The following is a 20,902-nucleotide window of genomic DNA, read 5'->3' as shown; positions in this document are numbered from 1 at the left end:
ACTTTAGTTTTCTGCAGATTAATATTTAGATTCACCCTTCTGCTTTGCCTCTCCAGGTCAGTGAGCATGCATTGCAGTTGGCCCCTGAGTTACTAAGCAAGACAATATCATCAGCGAATCGCAAGTTACTAAGGTATCCTCCATTAACTCTTATCCCCAATTCTTCCCAATCCAGGTCTCTGAATACCTCCTGCACTTCCAATGCTATTCACAGCGTGTTTACAGGAGGTATTCAGAGAAATATTTACCTGAACATAACTTTTTTTTCTAATAATCAGCATGGATTTCAGAAGGACGCTCTTGTGAAACACAACTATTTGAACTTATAGCTGATCTTCATCAAGCTGTTCACGATTCAATAAATATCGATGCCATATTTATTGACTTCAAGAAAGCATTCAATAAAGTTCCCCATTCTCGCTTAATGATGAAACTTGGCTGGCTTAACATTCATGGTAAAAGTGTTAAATGGATCTAAAGTTTTTTAACCAATCACTACCAATTTGTTTCCGTAAGTGATCAGTTTTCCCTTTAGCACAAGTTAAATCTGGCATTCCTCAGGGCTCCATCCGTACTTGGACCAATCTTATTCTTAATTTACATTAATGACATCAGTAACAACCTGACCTCAACAGTTCAGTTGTTTGCAGATGACTGTATTCTTTACAGACAGATTATCACCTCTGAAGATACTTATATTTTACAGGCCGGCCTAAACAAAATTTCACTTTGGCGCGAGCAATGGCAAATGGAAATAAATGTTTCTAAAACAAAAACAATGTCATTTACCAGAGCCAGTAACGTTCACTTAAGTTCATATTTTATGAACAGCATGTGCATAGAGAATGTACCTATGTTAAAATATTTGGGCGTTCATTTAACTTCAAACCTTACGTGGAATGATCACATTGATGAAATAATTTCGAAAGCAAATAATACACTTGGATTCATTAGGCGAAATTTGTATTTAGCAAATCAGTCCACTAAACTATTAGCTTACACAGCTCCAGTTTGTTCAAAGATGGAATACGCTTCCATATTATGGAATCCAAATCAGACATACCTAATAAACAAGCTTGAATCTTTACAAAATAAAGCAGCACGTTTCATCACTGAAACCTACTCTAGAACGTCCAGCTTCACGGCTATCAAAGAGTCCTTCCAATTACCCTCTCTAGAAAAATGACGACTGTTAGCACTGTTTTCCCACTTCCACAGATTGTATCATACCCCGTCATCCTTTACAGCATCCCATATCAAACCCCCGCAAAGAATTTTCCCCCACCTCGACCATCCCTTCAAAGTGCATCCCATGTTTCAGCGTATGAATCTCCTTCAGCAATCACCGCTCTTTCTTGCTATTTATCAGTGGAACAAGCTGCCAAAAGAAATTGCTTCTATACATGATTATGACTAATTTGTAACTCATTTGAAGCGCAGTTTAAATACGCATGTCGAGTAAAAACAAAATTTTGTGCCTTTGACACATTGTAAGTGCATTTATACATGCTTTGTACCGAGTGTTATTTTTCTTTCCCATCATGTATGCATTTTTTTTTTTTCATGTTGTATTCGGTGATCTATACTACAGTGTTCTATATTGCCTTTCCCCCCAAATTGTGTTTGAAATATCTTGTTGATAACCCTCCACCCCCACCTCTTAGTAATGCCTGTAAGGGCCTTTAGGGTGTCTGAATAAAGCAACCTTCAAAAATGTCTTTCAGAAACGATTCCATAGCAGATCATGAATTGTTTCCTCAGTTTAGTGAAATAGCACATATTTTTGTGCAAGGGCCATACCCATCTAAGGGCTGCATCTCTAAATTTCAGACTAAATATTTAAGACATCTTGAAAATTATTCATAATTCATTATTCAGAATAAAAAAACAATTGTTGGAAGTTAGCGCTGTGTCTGCATCGTACTTCTGTCTCTCATCCCTTTTCGTGCGCTAAAAACGTAAAAGTTATGGAATACCAACATGCCCAAACCTACGCTCTTTCAGGTAACAGTATGTTCAGGGATACCACACCAGATCTAACCCTGACCAAGAGTATTCTCATGGCAGATTGGTTCAATATTGGACACACTCTCAACAGCGACCACTTCATCCTCCAGACATAGATCACGGCCAGTTCGAGTAGACGGGTTGGACAGCTGCTTAGTCTCACGGACTGGGATGCATTTCGAGCACAGCGCGCACAGTGCAACCTTCCAGATGGCCCCCCCACCAACTCTTTGAGATCTGGATCACTGGTTTGTTAGAGGACGCCCGGGAAGCGACCAAAATTGTCTCTGAAGAGGCTGGCCTACAGCAACTCGACAACCAACTAGAGGCCCTCGAGGGACTTCAAAGGCAATACCAGAATCAGATGCTCAACCGTAGGCTCCGCAAACGCATCGCGCTACTTAACCGTGATATTGAGCACTATGCGCATCAGCTCACCGATCAGTAATGACATGCTATATGCAATGGTATGCAACGGCAACCTAACCTCCACAAAACCTGGAATATCCTCCGACATCTCATCAATGATCGCACCAGTAAAACTACACAACGGCAGAAACTTCAGAAACTACTACATCTGGCTCCGGGCTCCGATCAATTACTACGGGACCTATTTACCAAGTACAGTGGCACCACAACACCTCAGCAGCAACAGCCCTACATAGGCCAGGACAACACTGAGATGGATTCCCCGTTACCCTTGCGGAACTACAGACAGTGGTTCACACCTTAAGCCTCAACTCCGCCCCCGGGGATGACTGTATGACTAATCGGCTTCTTCGAAACATAGACACACTCGCGACTCTCCTTCATCACATCAATGCAGCATAGGAATCGGGCTCTTTGCCATCGTCCTGGAAGCATTCCAAAATTGTACTAATTCCTAAACAGGGAAAACCCCTGCATTTTAACAATCTGCCCCCCCCCCCCCCGCTTCCTCACATCAGGTCTGGATTGCTGGGTTTTAATGGTGCAAGGGCATCTTTGGCCAAAGAGTGTCAAGTCTATGGATATATTCAACGATTTATAGTATAAATACAAGAGTCAGACCAGAATGGTAAGCATGTTGAAGTGTGCTATACAAAGGGGCAGATAATTCCTAGTTAAAAAGATATAAAAGGCCTAGCTAAACAATGCGGTTAATGTTATATCAGGTACTTCATCTGTGCGTGGGTTAGAGATTTCGGTAACTATGAGTGATCACTTGTTATATGTTATATTCTATGTATGAGTTATACAGATTATTTTTAGTTTTCAGTAATTATAAGCAATAAAATTTTGCCTCGAAGCCGTCAGCAAAGTACTTTTACCTTGCGAAAAGGTGCGAGACCTCGAGGCATTCAACTCTTCAGGCTCGTCACGTTTGTGATGGAGCATGGCGGTTTGGGTTGTAGTATATATTGTTTAAAAAATTGACATTGGCAAGGTATTTAAAAACTCTGCTGACTCTAAACATAGGTTCATGGGATAAAAATAATGCAAGGTGAGATGGTATAAACGAAGTCGAGATGGCTACAACAGCGCTATAACAATACACAAATTAAACATAGCTGTAAACAGCTGCCGAAGTTCAGCTCCAGGTAAGGACCAGATCAGTTATGACATGCTAAAGAAACTGCCGCAGCAGACGTTTGAATGCTTGCTGGGCTTCTTTAATAAAATTTTTGATGCTGGTTGTCTGCCCTACAGCTGGAAAGAGGCAATCATTCTACCGATCCTCAAACAAGGCAAAGATCCCTCCGTGGTTGCAAATTATTGGCCAGTAGCTTTAACTAGTTGTTTATGCAAAGTGTTTTCAAAAAACCATGAATTGCCGCATTATAAATTTTTTTTAATACAATGGTATACTAGATCTGCTACAAGCCAGTTTTCGTGCAAGATCAACAACTGACAACGTGGTCCTCCTTGAATCGCACATACGAGATGCCTTTGTCCATAATCAGTACTGTCTTTCTGCATTGTTTCATCTCGAAAAGGCATATGACACAGCACAGCGGTATGGCATAGTGCAAGACTTGACCGCATATGGGATAAACGGAAACATGCTCCAAGTCACACAGAGCTTCCTCTCCAATCGAAAGTTTCGGGTGAGGATAGGTAACAAACTATCTCGAACTTTTGTGCATGCAAGAAAATGGTGTTCCCCAGGGAGGTGTACTTAGTTGTAAGCTGTTCATTGTAAAAATGAATTCACTTCAAACTTTTGTACCACCAACAATTGCCTACTCGGTCTGCAAGTGACCTTCAAATCTTGTAATTTATCCATATGTAAGCATCAGGTTCAGCTTTGTGTAAATAGACTATCGAGATGGGCAAATGATAATGGTTTCCGCTTTAATACAGAAAAAACAACATGCGTACTATTTACAAGAAAAAAAAAGGCCTACACCCTGATCCGTCCATTGAACTAAATGGACACAAAGTGACGGTCAAAAGCAAACATAAATTTCTTGGCGTCATTTTTGGTAGCAAACTTACATTTATTCCACACATCAGGGATTTCAAACTAAAACGCCTCAAATCGATAAACGTCATAAAGATTGTGGCTCATTATTCCTGGGGAACTGACACGCAATGTCTGCTATCACTCTTCAATAGCCTTGTGAGGTCCCAAATAGACTATGACAGCGTGGCATTTCAGTCAGCGTCTAAAACAATGTTAAAGATGCTTGACCCCATATACCACTTAGGCATTCGGCTAGCCACTGGTGCTTTTTGGACCAGCTCTGTTCAAAGTCTCTATGCAGAGTCCAATCAGTGGTCCTTGGAGTATCAGAGAATGCACTTAGGAATTACACATGCCCTCAACATAATAGCTCAGAGGGAACACCCGTGCAGAACACTAATGGATGATCGAACATCGGAACAGCTGTACGCGAACAGGCCATCACTAGCTCAGCCATTTCTTTTGGCTGTCACAACTGTTGCTGAAAAATTAGGGCTTAGTTTCTCAGATATCTACGAAACTGGACCCAGTAATCTCATTGCTCCTTGGTACCTCCACCCAGTTCTGTGTGACATGACTTTTAAAGCACTTGACAAGAAAAACATGCCACACGAGGCTATTATACAACACTTCTTATCGCTGGAAGACAAATATAATGCAACGTCCTTTTTTACGGACGCCTCAAACACAGCTAAGGCAGTCTCATGCGCAGCACATTGTCATTGCTATATTATTACAAAAAACCTCAATAGAAACTGAAGCATATTCACTGCCAAAGCATATGGTAAACGACTGGCTGTGGATCATATACAACAACATAGCATACAAAAAGCTATTATCTACACAGATGCTCTAAGCGTCGTGACTGCATTAGCCAGGGGAAAGCTGGGGGATAACCCTGTTTTTAATCAGCTGCTGAAATCAATTGATGATGCTTAAAATGAAGAACTTTCCCTCGTGGTATGCTGGGTATCGGGGCACTGCGACATAGCAGGAAACGAGGTGGCAGATTAGAATGCTAGAGAAGCTGGTCTACGTGGTGACATTGAAGTTACTAAGGTCCCTATTCGAGATATTAAACCTTCTGTCCGTAACCGGCTGCACCAGCGCTGGCAACATCAGTGGAATAAAGAAACTGAAAACAAATTACACGCAATAAAACCCCAACTAGGCAAACTTTTTCGAGTTCCTTGGCATTGATTACAGACTGCTTGTTCTTCATTTTTCAATAAAAAGTTATGTGTGAGATGTGTGTGTCTGATACGAATGCGACAAAGGATACCGTAACTTCCATGAAACGTTCATGGTGGTATGATGTCTTCCACTCCTGCAGTATGGGATTTGTGGTTTGTTGTTAACTTGACAGTCCCAATCCTTTTGCCACTTTGTGGTGATCGCAGCACGGACTACCCAAACATAGTCCTTGAGTGGAAGATTTATTTCTGTTAGCGTTTCATGGGCTGTCACTACTGCATATTGGTCCGCCCTTTCATTTCCCAAGATTCTCACGTGGCTTGGAACCCAACAGAGACGAATTAATTTACCATGATTTTCACTTTCACCAAGCATTCTCAGGATGTCGCCGAGAAGAGGTTCGCACTCTGACTTTCTATGGAGGGACTTACTAAGTGAACTGAGAGAATGCCCACTGTACCTTTTGATTCCTAGGTACCTAAGTTACTGATAGCTTGCAACATTATTGTTATGGAATGCTAGTAGACTTCTGAACATGCGCAGCTCCCTTATTGCTTGCATAAAATTTGGAAGCATTAAATTTCGCGATACCCTTCCTGATATTCAATTCAACATTTGGCTTTCCTTTTTCTTGATTCGATTCGATAATCGATTCGAAACCTACTATTCAGTATTCGCATACACCTACATAAAACATGAATGCAGTTCTCCTGAAAACAGAGTGAGCAAGTGGATTGGAGAAAGGTGCACAGAGGCTCACAGTGACAATTGCTACCATTCTTATCAACAAACTGGGCTTCACAGAGAAGTCTCCTCTTTTCTGAATGTTACTGCAAGCCCTGCTCCCCTCTGCTGCACCACTTCTGACATTCTGTGCGCATGGCATTACAGTGACAAATTAATGCCACATCGCAAGCACAGACAGCACCACCAAGCATAGGAAGCCTGTGTACATGACTGGCTGATCTTGTGCAGATGACTGTGACGAAAAGCAATGCCAATGAAAAGCCCTCTTGCAGGGGCATGCACAGTGTCATTCAATTAAATCTATCATAAAGTGGGAGTTGAGCATAAACAAGCAATTTTCCTACTGTCTTGCATGAAATTTTTAAGATTATTTTTTTCTACTGTTTGGTATAGACAGTAATCTGAATTATCTTTATTCAATGTAGGCAGGTTTGGCTTACATGAAATTATTTGAACTGCTAAAGCACAAAGCTCAACGAAGTGTTGTTAATTTTTTTATTTAGCATAGTCTTTAACGAGAAGGAAACCTTTTTTTACAGTGTAGGGCTTACATGTAATAGAGCTGCATTTACTTACAGTATCCCTGAGGTTTGGGTCTGCTCCCTTGGATAACAGAAGTTGCACCACATTGACTCGCCGATGCTCTGTGGCCCACACCAATGGTGTCCATCCTCCTTCATCCTGCACGAGTCACACACATACCATACCCAAATCAAACATGTGCACAAATACAGTGAAACGCGAACAAGTGAATGTAGTTTGTGCGGTGCAACAAATTTTTATTTCCTAAGTTTTCCCATTAAACTGAAGATGATTGGCAAGAAATGATAATAGAAAGTATACAGCTGCCATGCACATTGGGCACAGAGTAGTCCTAGTTGGGAAAGGAACAAAACAGGACAATGGTAGGAATGTGCTGTACCAAGATAAAAATACAATAATTCATAAGCAAAGAAAACGAATAGTTTTTCACAACGAAGGCTGCCTAAACTTTGCTTTTTGTGCACTGCAGTCCACTGTAAAAGGGAACACTTTCATGTGCGGCCCCAACACAGCTGGCACTCTAACTACAAGTGCCGGCTGAAGCTATGCCAATGCTCTGAGCAAATGTGTACGAAGGTGCCAACATCGCCAACCACAGGTAATCTGCTGCAAAGCAAGGCAATTTAATTGTACACTTGACACAGTAAAAAATTTTCACCTGCTCTACACTCATGTTTTCCTTTTCAATGGAGCACACAGGGCAGCTGAAAATTTTGTGCCACTGTTCACAGCCACAAATGCATTATATATAGACCACAAACCTGCAGAATAGAATGAGGGCTGGTTCAACATGTCACAGAATCTGTTGATACCATGCAGTGCTGCCTTGATGGCGCACATGCCTGTGGCAGGTGGACCCAATGCCTGTCACGTCCCAGGAAAATCCAGTTTTTAACGTCAGCTCAAAAGGATGGTAAAATCCCATTGTTTGTATCGCTGCGTTCATTTCACCTGTACTCACTTCACCATCCCTTACTAGTCTTATTGTGCACTTGTCAGGCACTGTGCAGCCTTTGTCAAGCACAGCTGTTGAAAGAGCATGCTAATGCACTGCGCACTTCCAAGCTAAAGCTGCCATGCCATCATGATGTGATTTCATATCAAAGTGTGCAACGATCCTTCTAATGGTGCACAATACATTAAAGATAGCAAGAATGGAAGACAGAGGAAGCAGAGACCAGAGGGAGAGAAGTTTCCCGATTGCTAGCATGTCACACCATGTCAGTTCCAACCAGTGTGTAGCCCCTATAGCTTGATCATAATGACACGTGTACTTATCTTTATCGGGCGACCACGTTTCGCCACCTAACAAATGTAATCGCACAGCGCGGGACGCGCCTGCATGTATCCGAAGTTTCTGGAAAGTTATCGATGCTTCTACCCGGCTGTCTGTTGTCGCCGAACGTTGTGTTATCTGATTTCATCGCGTGACGCGAATGGTGTAGAACTTTGTGGAAGGTACACGGGTCCGAACGATTAGTCTGGAACATTCGACGACTGCTGTATAAAAGCCGACGCGCTTGACTCGCTGATCAGATTTCCGATGATCGCCGACCGTGTTCGCCGCTATCGTTGTGCTATAAGTGTAGCCTGTTTTTGTGGGCACAGGTTCGCCCAATAAAAGCTAGTTTTGTATTCCACCATATTCCTGCTTTCTTCACCGTCACTACCACGTGACAATATGCAATTTATGTTCATCATCTCCCCAGGCTGGCGCAGCAGTGGTACCTCTCAAATCAGTTTTGCAATGACACCATACTGCTCTCAGCATCAAGACAGTCCGTGCATTCACCAACAAAGTTCAGCATTAAACTATTTATCTATTTATTTATCTGCACATACAGTCAAACCTCGCTAACTCGAGCTCGGAGATCTTGAAAAATCAGCTAAGTCGAAATTTTCCGCAGCACCGAACCAGTTTCCATACATGCCATGTATTTATTGCCCCTTACCTCGAAATATTTTTGGGCCAAATTGCGGATATCTCTAAATCTTGACTGACAGTGGAACAAGAGCTCCGCCACCAGACCATTTAACAAGCTTCACACGAGGCTGCCGCACCTACCACAATGCGGACACTTCCCCCAAATCTGAAGTCTCAACCTAGTGGCATAAAAACTTTGCCAAGCGACCATGTGGCGCGTCATATGATGGGAGAGACGTGCACAGAGGCAGGGCCTGCTAAATAGCACGCTTGACGCAGTTTCTTTATACAACGCATATGATTTACCATCAGAGGTGTGATTTCAGTTTTAATTTTATTCTACGCAATTCATGCAGCACAGATTTTTTTCGTTGGCTGTGCGGTGCGGGCAACTTGAGCATGAGTGCGACGAGAATGGTGCCACCAAAGCAAGGCAGGTCGCCGACGCTAGAAAGAAAGGTAGCCCTAATCATGCTCATGGCTAATGCGATGTGTGAAGCAGCTCAAGGACAACTCTCTAGGTCCAAGTGCTACTGTGAAGCCTACCACCCTTACGCAGTCCTTCTGCACTGAATAAAATGGCAGTGCCGCAAAACGGAGCTGGTTGAAATCTCCGGTATGTTTATATTTTTTCTTTGAAACCATTACGAAGAGCCAGTTTAGAAGCTCTTGTTGGAAAGCTAGTCAGTAGTGGTGAATTTTTTAGAATGAACTCAACTTTTCACTGCAATTTCTGCAACTTTGCTTATCCTGAAATTTTTTGCGCTTTTTATGACTTCAAGTTAATGAGCTATTACTGTACTGAGGTCTCCTTTATTACTAAGCAGATCAGAAAACACACATTCGCAATGAATTTCATGCTACGCCACTTTAAAAATTAAACATAGACATGTAAAACATGCATTAGCACAGCAGACCGTAACAAGTATGCAGCGCAAAATAAAATTTTCTGTCAGAAGTTTTACAACAATAATTGATTCAATAAAGAGATACTCCACTAATTCACTGCAAGCAAGGCTTCTTAAACTTTTTTTTCATAGGGCACAAAAATAAAGGCTCGCCAATTCATTTAATGATTCTGTAGAAAGAACGAATTTTTAAACAAGTTTGTATGAGCACAATATGGAAGCAAATTATGCTTATTACAATGCCTCAGCTCACACAGTGAAAATGGCTGTAGGTTGTTACACACATGTGCAGGTTTCATATTTTGTTGAAGAGCAAAAACCCATTCTAAATGTGCTATTCTCCACTAATGAGTAAAAATGATGCTTCTAAATCCCTAATTCTTGGTGCTTGGTAGGGACAGCCGAATATTTTTGAATTTTCGAAAGCAGGTCAAATACAGCACACTAACAATGTATATTGGAAATGCAAATATTCAGTATTTTCAAATACAGTAGATTTCTGTTAATTCAACTACAGTTAAATTGATTTTTCAATTAGTTCAATGCAGGCCGGAGGTCCTGGCTGGCGCCCATGCTTTTCTACGAGCTCAAGCTTGCATTATTTAGATCCTAAAATTGGCCTTTGCTGGATAATTCAAATTTAACCAGTCAGCACACATGCACCTGACCCCTATGATGATACCCTTTAGCGGCAGCAACAGTCTCAGCAGAGCTTATAGGACAGTGGAAGCGGTTGAAAATGCCTATTTTCACTAGGAAGATTTTCGAGCAATAACTATAGCTCACAATGTCCGATTATTAGGCGTATGCTAATACTCGTATATCCCTGAATTTAATAATGCACATACAAATAATTCGATTCGCGAATCGAATATTTACTATTCAATTTCTTGAATATTCAATATGTGCGGCATAGGGACCTACGCAGTGTCGCATGCACCGCGGAGCCCCTCGTACTCGACGCCACTCAAGTGAGCATTTCACTTCATTTTCGACACAAATGAAGTTATGCTTTGACATAGCAATTCAATAGAGCCTGCGAGCACGACTCAGCTCTATTCTAGCAGCTCACTCTTTTATGGCACTGCTTTAACGCTCTAGCGAGCCCTCAATTTTCGCTTACTTTAGCATCCTCAAAGTGATTAGCCGCTTCTCAAGCTAATTCGGAGGTAATGATGAAGAGGTAATGATGAAGAGGCACAGAGGTAATGATGAAGTGTTCCCATTGTTTTGCTACAAGCATATTGCGGGTTTCTTTTGGACAATGTGTGTGGGCACCCCGATAAAGAAGACAAACTGCTCCTGAGTCTCGAGCTGTTGGCTGAACTGGCCAGCGCTGCAGCAGTGTTTTTGTAAATATACATTGTATTTTAAATAGCCTTCAGTGTTTAATCCCTTGTTTGCATAACAGACTCCACACCTCCACCAAATATTCAAGCCACTGAAATATCCATGCATTTCGCTGGATCACTGCAACTGCAGCCGCACTTTGAAGAAAGCAAAATAGAAACAAAGATAAATCAAGGTAGACAAATTCAGATTTTTGTAATAGTGCCGCCTCCCGAAGAACTTTTGTGGCATTATTCTTATGCATTGCAGTGCTATCACAAGTCGGTGGTGACAGGCATCCCGCTATCAATATGTAATTGAAAAATATCAAGGTTGGCACTCTTTGGCCATCCCTGGCCCTTGCACCAAAAAAACCCCATGCATCATCATCAAAAGTATGAATGCAATTAACTCGTACCGAGTTGGAAATCAGAATGAATGAGTCTGGTTATCCAGACACCGCCATTCCATATGAATAGCACCTCCCAGGCACATACCTTCCCCAGATGCTGAAGTAAGAGGAGCCTGCCCTGCTCACCAGTGTCAGAGCAGAGAGACGAAGCCTATGAGGCATCGGCTGAGGGAATCAAGCAAGGCATCAGATCGCCCGGAGCAACAATATAAAGAAACGTGTATTTATGCTAATCTCGATTTATTAAACAATTTTCTCGCCCAAACATGGCGACAAAAACATCTTAACCAAGCCTCTATATGGACAGGCGGAAGAATGATGCAAATGTCCAGTGATGCCATTAGGAGTGTCAACGCAAGAGCACCAAAAACGCAGTTGCCTGAGGTTTAAGGACTGGCGACTAAACAAGGACCACAATGCGGAACGGAAAGCGCAAGCATTGGCTCCAATGTTTCAAAAAGATTCATCATTTTATTGAACACGCCAATATCATACTGTGCCCCAACCGGTTTCAAAGCCGCAAACTGTGCTGCCTCACAGGGTACCTATTCCTCATCTATCCCGTCGCTGCCCATCAGCTGCAACAGGTGTCACGGCGCTTGCTGGCAAACTCCCCTGTCAGGAGCATATTGGACCCCCGCAAGGTGAGAAATTTGGTTTGACAGTCTGTGCTGCATTTCAAGCAATTTAGGCTTAGGGCATGACACCGAGTGTTGTGACGCAGTTAGCGAAAAACAGATTGGCGGTTGTGGTGAGTTAGTTTGGCACGTACCAGGTCTTACTGGGACATGTTTGAGACACTTTCTATGGGCCAAAACATTATTGTAACCTATTTTGGTACTTCTTGAGGTACTTTACGGGCACGCTTGCCGCACAGGGCATTGTGATGCCAAAAGACAGGTCAGCCACTGTCATGCAGTTAGATTAACATTGGTTAGGTTCACATTGACTGAATCATGCGGGGCCAAGTTTGTGATACTCTCTATCTCTGCCCCTCCACCGCCCCCCCCCCCCCCCCCAAACAGCCTATACATTCTTGACACTTACACTTGTCAAAAACGAGCCGAGTGATTGTGAAAAGTGATAACACAGGGGTGCATTGCTTTTGCCAGCAGAATGTGTAAAAGAACCAGGAACTTGTAAATAAAAAATTCAGTCTTCTGAACGACAATAAACAAGCTTTGCATTCATGCATTTGTCTTGAGCACGAGTAGAAGACATTGTGTATTTGTGCTCTTTAAGAGCAAGAAATAAGGCACAGAAATGTGCATTATTCTAGGGTAGAAGAACAGGATTCTAGAAGAGAAGGCATCTAACACGGTCTGGCTGGGAGCCTGTGTACGTGGCATACCACCGCGTCAGCTGAGGCTAAGTTGTGTTGAAAATGTGCAGTTACCTATTTGTGCTCTTTAACCCTTTGAGGGTCGATTTTTTTTGCCATATGCGACCGCCCAGGGTCGATCTTTTTTTATTGCAGATTCCAATTCTTCTTAGGGAGTTATTTCGAAAAAAATTTTAATTTTTCTAGGGTGACCGTAAAGTGAGGAAAAAATATTTTGCGTTCGTATATATGTACTCTTCATTCATGAATAACTACAATAAGAACAGAAATAAACTTATAAAAATTAAAAATTTGGTGCATTGTTATAGTTCAAGGCTTTGAAAATACACACGCGAGAATATTACGCAAGACTCAAATGTTCCTGCTCTTACACTAATATGTACACCCATAGCATAATCGAACTGCGTAGGTGCGCGCACTGAAGAAAGCTATGTGGTTGTGTGCCTGTCAAAAAAGCACAACGTGATAAACTTTCGCTGATCTTCATCTTATCGCCAACCAGAGGCCATTAGTTTTCGCAAGTCTCCAAAAAAACAAAAAGCAACGGAAACGCATGCACGGCGGCATCCTTCCTATGCACACCTTGTGAGCACTTAACCAGCGAGAAACAAGCAGTCACCTTTTGAGCGATTAGCAACGAGGTAGCCATCAGTTTTGCAAGCACAAGAAGCCGAAACTGCCCACGGAACAAAACCCAAACTGCCGCCCGCCCGCCTGCCCGCCTACGGTAGTATATAGACGCGCGGGAGCAAACTAGCCTTTAAACAAACCATGCAATGAAAACCGAGAGAGGGAGGCGCACAAAAAAAATTCCCTGTATTCCCACATAGTGGCAGCACAAGACAAAAAAGGAAAAGTTAGGAAATTGACGCGCTTTTTGAACATACGGACGGTGCCATAAATATACGGCATCGACCATTTTGGACTTGTTCGCGGTGCTGTATATTTACGTTGTAGTGGCAGCAGCATCGGCGTCGCATGAGAGATGACGTAGACGCTTGCGTCTACACGAGGCTCAAGCGGCTGGCACACTCCAGCACGGGCTAGCGTTCCGAAAGAGATTATTATTAAAAGAATGCTACACTAAGAGATCGAGTGTCGGTTCTTCCTCTCCAGCGAGCCCGAGACTTTACCGGCCTACGTGGTCGCTCGCTGCCACAGTTTGGTGACCCCAGACGTGATACTGCCATACGCTCCTGTGTTAGAGACGACCATGGACCAGACCAACGCTACGAGAGCTCAAGGCCAGAACCCTTCCGAGGAACGCGGTGAGCCCTCCTTTTCCGCCATCGCTGTCCGCCTCCCACAGTACTGGGACCAGCATCCTTCGGCGTGGTTTCTTCAGGCCGAAGCGCAATTTCAAGTCGCTGGTATCTGCTCTCAAGCCTCGAAGTTCCATTACGCCGTCGCAGCGCTCTCACCCGCCGCCATTGACCAGGTAGCAGATTTGTTGAACTCCCCATTGTCTGCCACCGTCTATGACGATCTCAAGGCAGCACTGTTACAGCGCACAGCAGCTTCACAACGTTCTCGCATCCAGCAGCTTCTGTCCGCTGAAGAACTCGGCAACCGACGCCCTAGTCAACTTCTTCGCCGAATGAGCCAGCTGCTCGGAAACAACGCGAGATCCATCAACGACACGCTGTTGCGCGAATTGTTTTTGCAACGACTCCCGGCTAACGTGCAGATGGTCCTGGCGACAGCCTCTACCATGGACCTTACCGGACTTGCCGCTTTGGCCGACAAAGTCATGGAAGTAGCCACCCCAACCATCGCAGCCACGGCACCGTCTCCGGGTGACAATACAACCGTTCTGCAAACTCTTCCCTGCTCTTCCGTAGTGCAATCTCCGCTCGACTCCTTGTGTGAGCGCCTGGAGCACATCATCTGTGGAGCGGAACATCGCCGCACATCTCGTCGCCCACGCAGCCGTAGTTCCAGCAGATCAAGACGCAAGGGCACCCGCAATGAAACCTCAACTACAACGCCTGTCCTTTGCTATTACCACGGGCGTTTTGGAAATGACGCTCGTCACTGTCGGCGTCCCTGTGCTTGGCAGGGAAACAGGCCGGCCGACCTCTAATGGTGACGAGTGGTCCAGCTCAACACACAAGTCGCCTTTTCTATGTGACGGACAGAGTTACGGGAGAATGATTCTTAGTCGACACAGGTGCTGACGTCAGCATTCTCCCCGCCCAGCACTCCGACCGAAAAGCGGCACCTGTGTCGTTTTTGCAAGCCATCAACGGCACCAGGATTCCAGTTTTCTCATCACGCTCCCTCATGCTAAACCTTGGCCTTCGACGAGTGTTCCGCTGGATTTTCCTGGTTGCAGACGTCCGTCGTGCAGTCATTGGAGCAGACTTCTTGCATAACTACGGACTCCTTGTGGACATCCAACGACGCCGTCTCATCGACTCCATGACCCAGCTATCCATTCCCGGCGTCCCATCATCAGGCACATCGCCCATAGCACCTATTTCTGCCATGTTGGACGAACCTTTCGCCGCGCTCCTACGAGAGTTTCCCACTTTGACGCGCCTGCCAGACTGGATGCAACCGGTGCAGCATGACGTGTGGCACCACATCGTCACCTCCGGCCCACCGGTCTATTTTCGACCCCGGCGTTTGTCCCCGGAGAAACTCAAGATCGCTCGCGCGGAGTTCGAACACATGCTGCAACTTGGCATCATCCGCCCTTCCTCCAGTAACTGGGCATCACCACTTCACATGGTGCCTAAGAAGACGGGCGACTGGCGCCCATGCGGCGATTACCGGGCACTAAACAATGTCACAGTTCCTGATCGCTACCCTCTACCGAACATTCAGGACTTCACGGTAGCGTTGCACGGTGCGACGATCTTTTCTAAGATCAATCTCGCCTACAATGCGCCTACCATCAACTACCGGTCGCTGAAGAAGACATTCCCAAGACCGCCATTACCACACCCTTCGGTCTTTTCGAATTTCTCCGCATGCCTTTTGGTTTACGGAACGCAGGCCAATCCTTTCAGCGTTTCATCGATCCCATCACCCGAGGTTTGCCTTTCGTTTTTGCATACATTGACCTTCTCGTCGCAAGCTCTTTGGCAGAAGAACATCTTCACCACTTGCGGTTGTTGTTTTAACGCCTTGCCAGTAAAGGAATTATCAATGCCACCAAGAGTGAATTCGGTCAACCCGAACTCAAGTTCCTCGGTCATATCGTCGACGCTAACGGCATTCAACCTCTACCGTCCAAGATTTGCGTCATCGAAAACCTTCCCCGACCGACCACACTCACCAAGCTTCGCCAATTTCTCGGATTCGTCAATTTCTACCACCGATTCATTCCCGAGTGCGCACGACTTATGGCTCTGCTAGACGCTCTCCTGGTAAACAAACGCAAACAAGTGCTTCAGTGGACTGAAGAGGCCACCGACGCCTTCACAAGAGTCAAGTCTGCCCTCGCCGACGCCACGCTGCTTAGACACCCAAAGTCAGACGCACCCACTACCATCATGACCGACGCTTCAAACACCGCCGTTGGTGCCGTTCTGCAGCAATTCATCGACAATGCGTGGCATCCACTCGCTTTTTTCTCCAAGAAACTGAAGCCTGCGCAGTCCCGCTACAGCGTGTTAGGCCGTGAATTACTCGCTGCTTACCTGGCTATCAAGCATTTTCGCCATTTCCTAGAAGGCCGTGCATTCACTGTCTTGACTGACCACAAGCCCCTTGTGCACGCAACGAATCGTTCGGCGTCCTGTTACTCGCCCCGCAAGATTCGACACCTTTCCTACATCTCCTAGTTTACAACAACGTTCCGCCACATCAAGGGCACAGACAACGTTCCAGCTGACGTTCTGAGTCGTGTCAATGTCGTTTCCACGTTGACATCGAACCCTTTCATCATCGAGGTCGACTTACTCGCCAGTCAACAGTGTGACGACACTGAACTTCGTACACTCCGGAATTCGTCAACGTCCCTGAAATTGGAAGACATCGTTATGACCCCAGATGGTACGTCCGTCGTCTGCGACACTTCTAACGACACACCTAGACCATACATTCCGGCATCCCTTCGCAGACGTCTATTCGAAACCGTGCACAACCTGTCGCACCCTGGCATACGCGCGACACAGAAGCTTCTTTCCAGTCGTTTCGTTTGGCCTCGGCTAAACGCGCAAGTTCGCGATTGGGTTCGCTGCTGTTGGTCGTGTCAACGTTCGAAGACCCAGCGTCACCCCATTCCGCCTGCCAAGCCTTTTCTTCCACCGGATGCTCGTTTTGACACCGTACACCTCGACCTCGTTGGCCCTCTCCCACCTTCAGAAGGTTACTGCTACATACTGACATGCATCAACCATTATACACGGTGGCCAAAAGCTACACCTATATCTGACATCTCAGCGCCCACTGTTGCAGCAGCTTTCGTGTCTACGTGGATCGCAAGGTTCGGCTGCCCATCCACAATAATCACAGATCGCGGTCGACAGTATGACTCAGCACTCTTCAATGAGCTACTCAAACTACTTGGAACGACTTGTTTTCGCATGCCTGCTTACCACCCGCAGTCCAATGGACTAGTTGAACGTTTTCACCGGCATCTCAAGGCCTCCCTTATGGCACATGAATCACCGGAGAAGTTGGTCCTACATTTGCCTCTCGTTTTACTTGGCATCAGAGCCGCACTCAAGAGCGACCTAGGTTGCTCCTGTGCCAGCTAGTCTATGGCACTCGCCTACGCCTTCCGTGCGATTTCTTTGTCGCCACCACCAAAACCCCTATGCCATCACCTGCCGACTACGTTGCCGAACTGCAAGCTTTCTTCAGCCAGATACGCCCCGTGCTTACACGTTCACAAGAAGCATGGTCCCAGTACGTTTCTCCCGCACTAACCTCTGCTACCCACGTTTTCATGCGTAACTGTGCCTTGCGGAAGCCTTTGCAACCACACTAGAGCGTCGTCCGACGTTTGTTGTGAATGTCAACGGCTGATCAGACACGAATGCCCTGGAATGTCTCAAACCCACCTACATCGAAGCACCCGCGCCATCAGCTCCACCAATATGCGACGCGACCCTGCTGCAGCCTTCGCCGCCGCCTGCACACGTGACACCGAAGACCAATGCCAAGACACGCCGCGTCACATGGACTTTCCATCGTTCGTCGAACTTTCCTCCGCTCTAGGGGGGGAGCCCTCTGTAGCAGCAGCAGCATCGGCGTCGCACAAGAGATGACGTAGACGCTCACGTCTACACGAGGCTCGAGCGACTGGCACGCTCCGGCACGGGCTAGCGTTCCGAAAGAGATTATTATTAAAAGAATGCTACGCTAAGAGATCGAGTGTCGGTTCTTCCTCTCCTGCAAGCGACCGAGACTTTACCGGTCTACGTGGTCGCTCATCGCCACAACGTCATTGACCTTCAAAGGGTTAAGAGCAGGAAATAAGGCACAGGAACGTGGGAATGCTTGGTCACATTTTATGTATGGTATTGTTTGGGATGGGTTGGGTGTTTCTACGCCATGTTTTGTTCGTAATGTCCATTCATCATTTTCGCATGTACTACCTCCACATACAGCTTTCCTATAAGGTCTAAATGCCAAAATGACACATGCTTGCAATTTACTTTCTTCAGTTGATGCCATCCGGTGGCACTTCGTACGAGAACTACTGCTCCTTACCTGATGCCACAGCATTGGATGAATGCATGAAAAGCCTGGAATGAACACTTTCAAGAGCCGTCCACATTACCAGCATGGCAATTCGCCACATGCCATTTGCCATTCAACGGTAGTTTTGCTTGCAAACGGTGAGATTTTCTTGCCGTAGAGAGTATGGGACCAGGACCCATTTGTGCAGTAGCCATACAGTGATGTGGCCAATCAGCAACCGAGGAGTGGTCACTCTGGCACCGACAACAGCCTCACCATAGGTGTTCTGTGGCTTCACCATCACTGATTGCATGGCGGCGCCAGTATCATCTCTAGGCCTTCTTCGATTCACTTGAAAGCGAAAGACTACTGAATGAATCACAGAACACCTACGCTCAAAAGACGCAATGTTTTCTTACCGTTGTTGTCACTCTTCAAAATAATTACAGTAAAGCCTCGTTATAACGAAGTTGAAGGGGGGGGTCGTAATTACTTCGTTATAACCATTAGTCCGTTATACCCACTATCCATTTCTATTCACAATTAGCAAGCAAGAGAGGATGTGCTCACCACCAAATCTCACAGAAGCCCGCCACACGAAAAGGAAAACGGCCGTAGCATGGAAAAAAAAGAAAACACACAAAATAAAGACAGCAAGGAATTGCTACTTTATTCACACCAAACAGCTCATCACTGATCGATCAACAGCACACCAGCTGGCAGCTGACTTCGCAGAAAAAAAGACCTTGATAGATTTTTGCCGCGTCTTCTTCAGGCGAATGATGGCTTTTTCAGGTGCAGCCGCTATTTCAAGTCCGTCCTCGCCGTCATCGTGAGCGCCAAAGAAGCGGCGCAGCAGGTCTGCCGCATCCAACGCTTGTGCGGGTGTAGGTATGTCGGGTTCGCCAATATTTGGCTCCTGGCTGTCATCGACACATTTGTCATTGTCGTCAATAGGCACCCCCGTCACCGCGCGCACAATTTCCGCCTCCGTTAGCTCTTCTGTCGTCACCACGTCAGCATCGGCACTGCACACGTGGAGAAGGTGTCGCAGTCAGGCACAACGCCGGCGTCAAGGAGAGCATCCCACAACGCTAGGGCTAGGTCGCCCGCGGCACCCTCATTGGCGGCAGCACCGAGATCTTCGCTGTAACCGCCACTGCTGACGCCAAATGAGGCATGCTGGAAGCAATTGGCGATCGTGCTTGCCGGTATAGCCATCCAAGCAGGCTGTAGCATCTCGATCGCCATCTACAAGTCGATCGTGGACTTGCTCTTCATGCTTATATTGAGCAGAATCCGGTCGATCACATGCTTGCAGTAGCCCAACTTAAAGTTCATGATAACTCCTTGGTCGAGGGGTTGAACAACTGCAATGCTGTTTGGCGGCAAGAAGCATAGCTCGATGTTATTGAGCACAGTGGGAGTGTGGTGGGCCGAGCAGTTGTCCAGTACGAGGCATATCTTCTGGTTCAGCTTGCCCAGCCACTCGTCCCACTCTCGCAGCCATTGTGCGAAAATTTCTCTCGTCATCCAAGCCTTACGGTTGGACACATATCACGCTTGGAGCTTTCATTCGCCTTTGAAGCGTCATGGTGACGCACTTTTGCCGATCACGAGGGCCAGCACCTTTTCCGACCCATCCATGTTGACACAAAGCAACACGCTTATGCGGACCTTGCTCTGCTTACCACTGTGGCAGCGTTCACCTTTGAGGGCCAAGGTTTTTTTACGGCAGCATCTGGTAGAACAGGGCTGTCTCATCCGCGTTGAACAAATCCTTGGCACTGTATTTTTCTAGCAGTTGTCCAAGGTTTGTCTCCACCCACGCCACTGCAGCTTCGCAGTCGACAGACTGCGCTTCCCTGCTCACAGCCCTGCCGATGATGTCGTGGCGCTCCTCGAAACGCTGCAGCCAGCCGACACTCGCCCCGAAATCGTCATGCCCCATGATGCACGCAAAGTCCCTTGCTTTACGCTGATACAGTGCCCCACTCAAAGGAGTGCCACTTGCTTTTGCGTTCAAAAACCACTTGAAGACTGCCTTTTCTACAACTTCGCAAGCAAGTGCTCGCAGCTTCTTTCTGTCACCTTTAACGCCACGTGCGACACCACTGGTGACAGCTTCTTTGCTGCTCAAAATCGTTGACACCGTGCTCAACGCTATGCCGAAATCTTCGGCCACTTTTTTCTTCTTGACGCCGGACTTGACAGCTTTCAGCATAGCCACCTTCTGCTCGATTGATATCGTTTTGCGCTTCCCTTTGTCGTCGTCCATCTCCTCTCTGGCGGCAGGAACTCCCACGAACGAACCGACAGAAACACTGACATCGTTGATGCGCACGGAGGCGACAACAAGCAACAATAAAACCGCAGTCGGCGCTGCCCCACGCACGCAGCGAAAGAGCGGGCG

At 46.0% G+C, this 20,902-nt stretch overlaps 1 protein-coding gene across 1 annotated transcript in view; it reads right to left on the bottom strand.

Annotated features, from left to right (window-relative positions):
• Nucleotides 1–20,902, bottom strand: part of G9a (histone-lysine N-methyltransferase G9a) — a 187,259-nt gene that overhangs the window by 88,315 nt on the left and 78,042 nt on the right. Inside the window, exon 12 of the mRNA XM_050191012.3 lies at nt 6,971–7,075. Within this exon, the coding sequence (XP_050046969.1) occupies nt 6,971–7,075 (105 nt within the window). The remainder of the gene's footprint in view (nt 1–6,970; nt 7,076–20,902) is intronic.

The sequence above is a fragment of the Dermacentor andersoni genome, chromosome 1, assembly GCF_023375885.2.
Source record: "Dermacentor andersoni chromosome 1, qqDerAnde1_hic_scaffold, whole genome shotgun sequence".
In the NCBI taxonomy this organism is placed as follows: domain Eukaryota; kingdom Metazoa; phylum Arthropoda; class Arachnida; order Ixodida; family Ixodidae; genus Dermacentor; species Dermacentor andersoni.
Note: the sequence above shows the minus strand (reverse complement) of the source record. Positions and strands in the feature narration are given on the sequence as shown.